This window comes from Callorhinus ursinus, unplaced genomic scaffold, assembly GCF_003265705.2.
Source record: "Callorhinus ursinus isolate GAN/ISIS: 27379988/994484 unplaced genomic scaffold, GSC_fseal_2.0 scaffold70, whole genome shotgun sequence".
In the NCBI taxonomy this organism is placed as follows: Eukaryota; Metazoa; Chordata; class Mammalia; order Carnivora; family Otariidae; genus Callorhinus; species Callorhinus ursinus.
Genome location: NW_027397132.1, coordinates 5,696,006 through 5,706,387, shown reverse-complemented (window position 1 = coordinate 5,706,387; position 10,382 = coordinate 5,696,006). Strand labels below are relative to the sequence as shown.

The window sequence follows — 10,382 nt, the reverse complement described above, 5'->3', positions numbered from 1 at the left end:
ACTTCTGAGGGAGGACATCTCTGGGAGGCTGTCTGTGGGAAAAACATGAGGGAAGAGGGGGACCTCCGAGGAAGGACCTCCAAGGGAAGGCATCTGAGGGAGGAATTCTTAGAGAGGGACATCTGAGGGGGGACATCTGAAGGAGGGACCTCTGAGGGAGGAATTCTGAGGGAGGGAGGTCTGAAGGAGGATGTCTGAGGGGGAACATCTGAAGGCGGACACCTAAGGGAGCCATCTGTGGGGAGGGCATCTAAGGGAAGACTTCTGAGGGCGGACACCTGAAGGAGGACATCTAATGGGTGGGGAAGTCTGCGGGGGGTACATTTGCAGGAGAATATGTGAGGGGAGACTTCCGAGTGGCGAATCAGGCTGATTCTTGGAGGGAGACATGGGAACTGAACCAGCTCCTGCTGCTGCAGCGAAGGCCACTACTGGGTGGCGCTGACCGCAACAGCAAGAGCAAGAAGAAGCGCCACCACCCACTCCCCATCCCACCTCACCCCCACCCAGCCCACCTGCTCCAGTCTCCCCATTGCCCTCTTTGGGTGGAGGCCAAAAGGAGCTGAAAACAGAAAAGCACTTTGCAGAGGCCCACAAGCTATGATGTGAGCACCACAATGTGGAGTGTAAAATGTGCTTTTGGAGCTGAGATGGTAATTTAATAACCAGCACCTGCAAACATACACATACTGCCTTGCATACATGTGGTTTTTTAGCAGAAACAATCCAATCACGCATTAACAAAGGATTAAATAAATCGGAAAAAACCAACAAAATGGAAATCAACTCAATAATTAAAATAAATGAGATAGTGTTACAGATACAGAATGGAAAATACAGAACTCTATGTGTAGTATTACACAATTTCATTTTAAAGAAAATAATACTGGAACATCTGGGTGGCTCAGTTGGTTAAGCGTCTGCCTTCGGCTCAGGTCATGATCCCAGGGTCCTGGGATCGAGCCCCGCATCGGGCTCCCTGCTCAGCGGGGGGTCTGCTTCTCCCTCTCCCTCTGCCTGCAGCTCCTTCCGCCTGTGCTCTCTCTCTCTCTGTCAAATAAATAAAATCTTTAAAAAAAATTTAAAAATACTGAAAAAACAGTAATAGAGAAAATATGTAAAATAAACACACAAACACATTTATACACATACTTTTGTATACATATATATAAAATGTCTGAAGGATATAAATAAAACTTTTACCTTTATTTATATCTGGGGGTGGGGTTACAAGGGACTTTCTATTTATTTATAGCTAGTTTCATTTTGTTTTCAAGGTTTTATACTTGGAAAAAAAAAATGAAGATTATCTTTTAATACCAGTCCTTTAAAACTACTTACAAGGTCTACTAATGTCAGCTTTTATTCTAACAAATTATAAAAATGTATTTTATTTTATTTATCCTAAACTCACTCCCAATGGCTTCATCCTCCATATTCCAGATTTTACATATATATATATAGACACACACAAATATATGTATAATACGTGTATCTATTGCATACTTATGTCCATATTTTTTTTTTAAGATTTTATTTATTTACTTGACAGAGAGAGACACAGTGAGAGAGGGAACACAAGCAGGGGAAGTGGGAGAGGGAGAAGCAGGCTTCCCGTCGAGTAGGGAGCCCGATGTGGGACTCGATCCCAGGACCCCGGGACCATGACCTGAGCCGAAGGCAGGCACTTAACTGGCTGAGCCACCCAGGCGCCCCGTCCATATTTTTTTACATTTAATTTCAGACATGCTGTTCAAGGCTGTGTATATAGGTAAAGGGACAGAAACCCAATGTCCTCTCCTCTTGACACTAGAATTCATTTTGGACTGTATCAAAAGATAATAAAAATATAACTCATTCAGCAAATATTTTTTGAGAGCCAATTCTGTGCCAGGCCCTGTGCTAGATGCTGAACACAGGGCAAACAGCATGGCAATAACAGCCCTGATTTCGTGAAGCTTTCCTTCTAGTGGGAAAGATAGACCTATTTAAGTAAATGAGAAAACACTTTTACATGGGGATAAATGCTGTCAAGAAAATACAACAGAAGCAGGTGAGCACAGGTGACAGGCAGGCAGGGAGACATGCACAGTGGCAGGAGGCCTCTGTGGCCAGTGAAGGACAGAGCAGGCAGCACAGGCAGAGCTAGGCAAGCAAAAGCTGGGTGTGTCCTGATGTACCGAGATGTAAACTTCCCCCAGAGCAAAACTGTTTCCACAGGGACAAAAGGGGAAGATTCCATCAAGGAATCAGGTGGTGGAATTAAGCACGCACACAGCGTCACCCAGCAATCCCACCTCAGGCACGCTCCGCTCCTGTGTATCGTCACTTGCGGGTCACTCTGTCACCACCTGCAGAATGCCGAGCATGTGCTAGGAGCTGCTCTAGGCTGGACCAGGCCGTCCAAAAGACCTATCCACACACAGCTGACATGCTTACGGGGGGACACAAATACAGGATACATCAGAAGATGGTAAGTGCTACCCGAAAGCCAAATAGAAGTGGGAGAGCATTATGGGAAGGGCAACTATAAAGGGTGATCACAATGTGAAGAAGCAATGCAGACATGGAAAGCCCAGATTTGGGTTCTAAATACCATTCTCTATAAAAAAAAGGGGGGGGGTTGGAGGGGGTGCAGAGCTCCTTAAGATTCCCGGTCTGGACCAAGTAAAGTATAAGGTGAACCTGGGATATCAAGCTGTGCTGAACACCCAGGAAACAGTCGAATGATCATGGGGCCACATCCAAGAGGACACAGCACCAGCATGGAGGGCTCCCCCTGCCCCATTTGGGGCTGTGATTGATTACAGCACAATGAAAGAGTATTACTGGTGTAGAATCAGAAAAATTCCAAGCTCCACATTCTTTAATTAAGCCTTATCTAAAAAAAAGTATTCAAAGCCAGAGGCTACAAATTTCAATTAGCAGTGTAATAAGAAATCTTAAAATAACAAGAGACTGTTGACACAGGAGCTTTGAAAAGACAAAGGACTCTGTCAGCCAATTACCTTGCTGGAGAAATAAGGAAACTTTAGCAAATATTTACACACCAGTTACCATAAAAGTTAAGTTAAATCTTTATTCATGCTGTAAGTTATCATTAAAAAGTTTAATCACAAAGTCTATTTGCTAAAAAGAGAGAAAGACTTTTCCGTATTACAAAAAGGTTTCTTTTAATAGTTCTAAGAGATGGTGTCTCATGACTTTGAGACAATCAATGTTTGTTATAGAAAATGACATTTCCTTATATTTATGGTCAGTGATTTTCAACAAGGGCGCCAAGACCATTTAATAGGAAAGAACAGCCTTTTTAACAAAAGGTGCTGGGACACCTGGACTTCCACATGCAAAAGAATAAACTGAGAGCCCTACCTCACAACAAACACAGAAATTAACTCAAAATGGATCAAAAACCTAAATGTAAGAGCTAAAACATAGGAGTAAGTCTTCAAGACCCTGGATTAGGCAACAGTTTCTTAGATGACACCAAAAACATAAGTAGCAAAAGAAAAAAAACATAAATTTTGGACTCCTCAAACTTAGACATTTTTTTGCTGCAAATGATGTAAGCAAGAAAGTACAAAGACAATGTCAAGAACCGGAACAAATATCTGCAACTCATATAACTTACAAGAAACTTGTGTCCACCATGTATGAAGAATTCTTACAACTCAACAACAACAAAAAATCCCATTTAAAAATGGACAAAGAATTTGAATACAGATTACCGCAAAGATGACACACAAATGGCCAATGAGAACATGAAAAGATGCTTAACATCATTCATCATTAGGGAAAGGTAAATCAAATGACACACCACTTCATAGTCACTAGGTTGGCTGTAATCAAACAGACAGATTATCATAAATATTGATGATGTGGAAAACCTGGAACCCTTCTTCACTGCTGGTGGGACATAAAATGGTGCAGCCACTTTGTACAACAGCCTGGCGGATCCTCAACAAGTTAAACGTGTTACCATATGACCCAACAACTCCACCACAGAAAATGAACACATCCACATAAAAACTCAAACACTAATGTTCACAGCATCAGTCATAACATCCAAAAGGCGAAAACAACCTAAATGTCCACCAACTGATAACCAGATCACAAAATGTGGTATGCCCACGCAAGGGAACATTATTCGGCTGAAAAGAAAAGGAATGAAGCACTGACTGGATAAATCTTGAAAACATTCTGCTATGAGACAGCGGCCAGTCACAGGATACTACAGATTGTATAATTTCACTTATATGACATTTCCAGAACGAGTAATTACAGAGACAGGAAGGTAGCCTGGTGGTTGCTCAGGCCTGGTGTGGGGGGCAGGGGCTTGGAGTGACTGTGCAGGGTTTCTTTTGGGAGAAGGAAAATGTTCCGAAATTAGGTTGCGGTGACGGTCACACAACCCTGTGAATACACTAAAACACACAAAGAAAAAAAAAAACCCTCTAATCTCTCTCAAATTATCTGTAATAAATTTAACAATATGATGCCCCTGTACCGGTTTTCTTTCTTTCTTTTTTTGCCCTTGGCGGTAACCCTATTTCAGAGAAGCTTTGAAGGGGGCATGAGTGTGTCTAAGCATTTGGCACATCCAGAGCCAACAAATGCTCCTCAGTGACCTCAGGTGCTGCTTGAAAAACAAGCAAGCGAAGGGAGGAATCCATCTGCTGAGAAGGGTGCTGAAGAAACCAGCCTCAGTGGAGCCCCTGAAGGTCGGCAGTGGTTAAGTGGCCCGGCGCCACGACCTCAGAAGGCTCAAGACCCGTCCTTTATGTGTTTCCTTTTCCTCACAGGCTTTTCTGCAAAACCTCTAGCTGCTCATAAAGCTACACCAGCATAAGCTTTCCCCATATTTGGTGGCCGGGAGGAAGGTCATGTGGAGGGGTGTTAGGAAAGCTAATCATAACAGTGGCCGTGAAAATTCACATTTACCCAGCGCTTACCATGTGCCAGGCCCCGTTCTAAGTGCTGTACGCGTATGAACTCAGTTCCTCCTGTGGCCAGTGAGGGCGGCACATGGGTGAGGAAACCAGGGCGCACCTATCGGGGGCAGACCTCTGAAGTTTGGAAGTGATCCCAGTTTGAAAAGCTGAAAGATGACAGGGCTTGCCTCCGAGGAGCAGCCCCGGGGCAGCTGACCGCTGCTGTTCTTTTCCATGTCCCACTACCACTGGAGGTTTGTAGCTGTATGCACGTATTACTTAGCTAACTGGATAGGTTAAAAATGCCATTTTTTTACATAAGCGATTTTTAAAATTCTATTATTCAGGATTAGCCAGAGAATGATGAAAAGGCCGTTATCATGCCTACTGACAGGAGAATAAATTGGCACAGTCTCTTTAAAAGGTAATCTTGTAACATTTATCAAGTGCTTTGGCCCGTAATTCCACTTCTAGAACTTATCCTGATGAAATAATCATTGACTGAGATTCAAATATAAGGATGACAATGGCACTGTACAAGGGATGATAACGCCTCTTCAACTAAAAAGTTGAAAACCCCATAAATGTCCAATAATAGCTGACTGGGAAAATGAATGACTCGTTCGCGCACAGGAGGACGCCTGCCCGAGAGCACACAGAATGTTCAGTCATATGAGTAAAAGCTCAGAGTACAACGTAAAGGGAAAAGATGGGGCGTAAACCTACATATGTACAATGTGACCCTCATTTTGTAAGAAAAATGATACACAAATATTTATGAAGCAAAAAACTAGAAGGAAATACATGAGAATATTAACATTTTAGGGAGTTAGAATTACAAGTATGGCTTTTCCCCCCTTCTACTTTTCTGTAATTTCTACAACAAAAGCAGAAACACAACACTTTATTCTAAGGTACCAGCTCAAAGTGTTCAGTGGAGCAAATAATTACTTCTACCAGCAGGAAGCTGAGGACCCACATCAGACACACAGAGACCAGCTAACCGTCTGGGCGTGGCGACAGTCACCGGTCAGGACGTGTCAGCACCAACAGGCTGAGGCTGCCGGGTCTCCAGGGCTGAAAAGAAACCCCACAGGAGCTTAAAAAAATAAATCAGCCTATAAGAAAAAAAGTCTTCTTAAATCTGAAATTCCCACCCATAGCCCCCAATGCCCCCTCTCACCCAGAGCATGATCCCTCTGATGTGTCCCATCAGGCTGCAGGGAAGGGCCCCTGGAGGAGGGTGTGCGCCCTCACAATCCACAACCCTCGAAATCCATCCAAGGAGTCCAGGAGCGGAACAGGACTTTGTTCCTGTTCATTTTGATCCAGACTGGTCTGCGTTCTGACTTGCCCACTTAGAATGGCCTCCAGATTTTGCTCTCCTGGTACTTTACCCTCCCCTCCCCCTCCTCCAAATGCCAAACTCGAAGCCCAGTTACTACAGAAGCTCCAAATTTCTTACTCACCAAGCCCACCTACCCTCTTTGCAGCTCACCTCGCTCAGCACCCCGGGGTCCAACAATCCTTCAGCCCCACTGGTGGCCCCACATTTCCCCACCCCAGCCACTCGCCTGGAAGAGCTTCTCCTCTCAAATCTCCAAGGTCTTCTCCCTCCTCTCACAGAACCTTACTTCCCGGTCACAGAGGAAATCAAAGCAACTGGAAGGGAACTTCTACAAGCTCCCACATCTACCCCCCACCCTTCTCTCCTGTCAGGATGCAATCCTGCCATTTTCCAACAGAGGCCAAACCCTCTACTCCCACACTGGGTTCCATGCCCCGCCTATGCAGGGACATCCCTGAGCAATTCCCCTCCTGCACTGTTCCAGCTTCCCTTCTACTCAATCAACTAAAATTTCCCACATCGTAAAAACTCTCTTGATCTCACATGCTCTTACCCCATTTCTGCTTCCTCCTGCCAAGACCCTCAAGAGCCACCTACCTGCACTGCCTGTAAGCCCTTCCCTCCTGTTCCGTCTCACAGCCCTCCCACCAGGCTTTTGCCACTCTACCACAACTGTTCTCAAGCTCACCAAGGACACCATAAGGACAAAGCCTCTCTCCGTGACCAAACTGTAGCCAGGCTCCTCTCTCCACTGGTCCTCAACCTTGGCCCACAAAGACTTGCACAAAACACTAATACAGTTTCTAACAGCTCAAGGCCCCATCCCTACGATGACCCTAGCGCCCTTAAAAAGTGCCTGCCTGAGAAAGTCAAGGCTGCCGAAAGAATCCAGCCAACACCCGAAGATGGGGCCCCACTGGACGGCCCTGTGGAAGGGTAGGTGCCTACCTTTGATAAGTGCCAGTTAGCAAACCCGGATGGGTTTCACCTGGACCGACACCCCCACCCCAGTTTTTGTAGTTTTTCACTTCCTAAGTCTACTGAGTGCCGCTCCCCCTTCCCATGCCTAGTCCCTCAGTCACCTCTGGACAAATCCAAGGTCAGCTCAGTTCACACAGCTCTTATCCCTCCTGCAACAGTTATTACTGATGAAAATCCCACCTCACCTCTTTACCTACAGTCCAGCTTGCTCCTCACAGACGTGAAATCCCACGGCAGATTCTCAGTACTCACCTTATTTGACCTAAAGGCAGCATCTGACAGCTGATGCTCACCTCTCTCCACACTCTTTTCGTCTCTTAGCTTCCAAAACAGACCCCACAACCATCTGGTTTCCTCCTACCCCTTCACCTCTCTGACCCTCCGCGCTGAGGGCTCCAGTGTTCCAGCCCAGTTTCCTCTCTGCCTACATTCATTCGCTAAGTGACCGCATGTCGTTGTGCAGCAGCTCTAAACACCAGCTACCCACTGGTGACCTGGAACGTGCCCCGGAACCGCACTAGTGCGCTGTGTCACCTACACCCTCACACATCATCTCACACACAAGGCGTCAGGATCGACACTTCTCATCGTCCTCCACAAACCATCTTCCTGGGCATGTGTCCTCTCAACGAATGGCCCCCTGGTGAAATACAAATTTTGGCTCAAGCTAAAGACTGTGGCGTCCCACAAGTCCGGTATCCGTTAACCCCGTCGGCCTTGTCTCTAAAGCACGTCCAGAGGGCAGTGACTACTTTTCACTCCCTGTACCACTGCTATGCGCCCATCTGCGTTTCCCAAGAGCCCCCGTCCCTGCCCCCTGCCCCTCCAGTCCCTTTCCAACACAGCACGCAGAATGACTCGGAGAACGCCCGAGGCGTCCCATTTCGCTCGGGGAGGAGTCCGCGACCTCATCTAGGCCTGCGGCGCGCGTGGCTGCCCGACGTCGCCCCTGTCCCCCGCCCTCCGGCCTGTGCTCTCGCCGCAGCGGGCCCGGGGTCCCTGCACCGCGGGTGTCTGCTGACACCAACGCGGCCCGCTCTCCGCGCCGTGCTCCACCTCATTTTCCTGCCAGCGCCCACCACCACCTTACTTATTCGTTCTTGTCCGCTCAGAACGCAAGCGCCCCAGGTCGGCGTCGTTTCCGCCGCGAGTCCGGCGGCCAGCCCAGGCCCGGGGCAGGCGGACGCGCGGGAGCCCACCGAACGCTTTAGTCAAGGGGCGGTTTGTGGCGAAGGGAATGCCAGGCTCGGGGGGCACAGCCCGGGTAAGCCGGCGGCTCGGACCCCGCGCGCCCTCCGCGGGACTCCGCGGGTCCCTCCGGCCAACCGCTGGGGTCCCGCACCCATGTGGGAGCCGCCCCGCGACCCCCGACCCCGCGGTCCTCGCCTACCTGCGCGTGGCCTCCGACGCGGGCTTCCGGCAGGCGCACGGCCCTGGTAACACGGTCCCGCCCTCCGGAGCGGCGTCGCCCATTGGCCGAGGCCCGCCTCCGTCTGCCCGCCGCCCAATGGCATGCGGCGGCAGCGAGGCGGCAGGTCCAGATGCGGACGCGGGCTGGTGGCGTCATCTCTGGGCGCTGCGGGTTTGCCGGGAGCCGCGGGTTGCCTAGCAACGCCTGCTGGGGCTGGGGCGTCGTCCTCGGTTTCTGTTTGGGCGCACCAGATTCGTCTTAAACATAACTCAATTGTATGAACTGAAGATGCTGTAACTATAGAACTGTGCACAATGTTTGAGCGCCGCACAGGTGGAGCCCCGGGAATGCGGTCGTGGGCTTAGGGGTCGCCCGGGCGGCCCCACGTGGCTTTAAGGTGCCCGAGTGGGGTGACTGTCGGTGCCTCGGAGCCTCTGGGGGTCTTAGGGACAGGAACGCCGCGCCGGGCGGGCAGCGCGGGGCCGCGGCGGGAGCAGGTGCAGTTCTGCGGCGCCTCCCCTGCTTCTAGGTGCGAGGGTAGCTCCCCGCGCGCGCAGGTGCTGCTCGGGTAACACGCCACCTTCCCCCGGTGCGGGTGCGGCTCCGGTCACTCCCCGCTCTCCCCCGGGTGCTCCGGTCACTTCCCGCCCGACCGCGCGCGCGCAGGTGTGAGAACGTCCAACCTTGCTGATTTCAGGAGAAACTGTCCTGCTTTCAAACTGCCCCGACGGCCTCGTGGCCTCTCGGAGAAGAGTTTTCCTCCCATAAACTTAAACAGCATATCATGTAACGTAAAAACATATAAGTGAATGTATAATATATTGTTGAGGTTTGCCTTAAAAAAGAAAAAAGCTCTGATAATGTAGGATTGGGCAATTCAGGTCAGCCTCCCATTGAGAACAGCAAAAAAAAGCTGGCCAAAATATAATCGCTTAGAAATTATTCTGTTTTAGGGGCACCTGGCTGGCTCAGTCTGTGGAAGATGCGACTCTTGATCTTGGGGTCATGAATTTGAGCCCCACACTGGATGTAGAGATTACTTAAAAATAAAAAACTTTAGGGCGCCTGAGTGGCTCAGTTGGTTAAGCGACTGCCTTCGGCTCAGGTCATGATCCTGGAGTCTCGGGATCGAGTCCCGCATCGGGCTCCCTGCTGAGCAGGAAGTCTGCTTCTCCCTCTGACCCTCTTCCCTCTCGTGCTCTCTATCTCTCATTCTCTCTCTCAAATAAATAAATAAAATCTTTAAAAAGTAAAAATAAAAAACTTTAAAAGATAATTGTTTTATGCCATCAAAGTGAAATATTCTGACGGGATAAAAGGAAACCCAGAGTACTACACCTGACATTTAGCAACGATTTCCACTCAGGGGTCAGTCGGTTCTCGCAGAGGCAGCAGGAAGGCTGAGAACCTGAACAGAGATTGACAGCTTGGTGGGCTAGAGCTGCTAAGGGGGAGGGTTCTTGTAAGTGTCCTATCTTTGAGCTGAGACCCTGAACAGCTACATGGTAAGAGTGAATACCACCAAAGTAGACCAGCCTTGCAGGGACTTCATAAAATCCGTATTCATCTCAATTTCTGAAACTGTATTCAGGTGATTCAGGGTTTATTGCTGGTGCTGCTAGCCTGCTCAAAGCAAAAAGGGTAAAATCTTCCTAGAAGATACTAATCGTGTAGCCCAAATTATAATTGCTCATATATTATGTCCAGCACT

At 48.7% G+C, this 10,382-nt stretch overlaps 1 protein-coding gene across 9 annotated transcripts in view; it reads right to left on the bottom strand.

The window, feature by feature from the left end:
• The window catches only part of CHLSN (cholesin), a 128,293-nt gene extending 119,541 nt beyond the window's left edge, over positions 1-8,752 (bottom strand). The window contains exons 1-2 of one of the 9 annotated variants that reach the window (XM_073886271.1): positions 8,651-8,673; positions 5,883-6,008 (exon numbers count right to left, since the gene is read on the bottom strand). In XM_073886271.1, the coding sequence (XP_073742372.1) occupies positions 5,883-5,912 (30 nt within the window). In that variant the 5' untranslated portion in view covers positions 5,913-6,008; positions 8,651-8,673. The other 8 variants (XM_073886269.1, XM_073886264.1, XM_025863660.2 and 5 more) reach the window with 8 other exon arrangements.
• Positions 8,753-10,382: the final 1,630 nt, after the last annotated feature.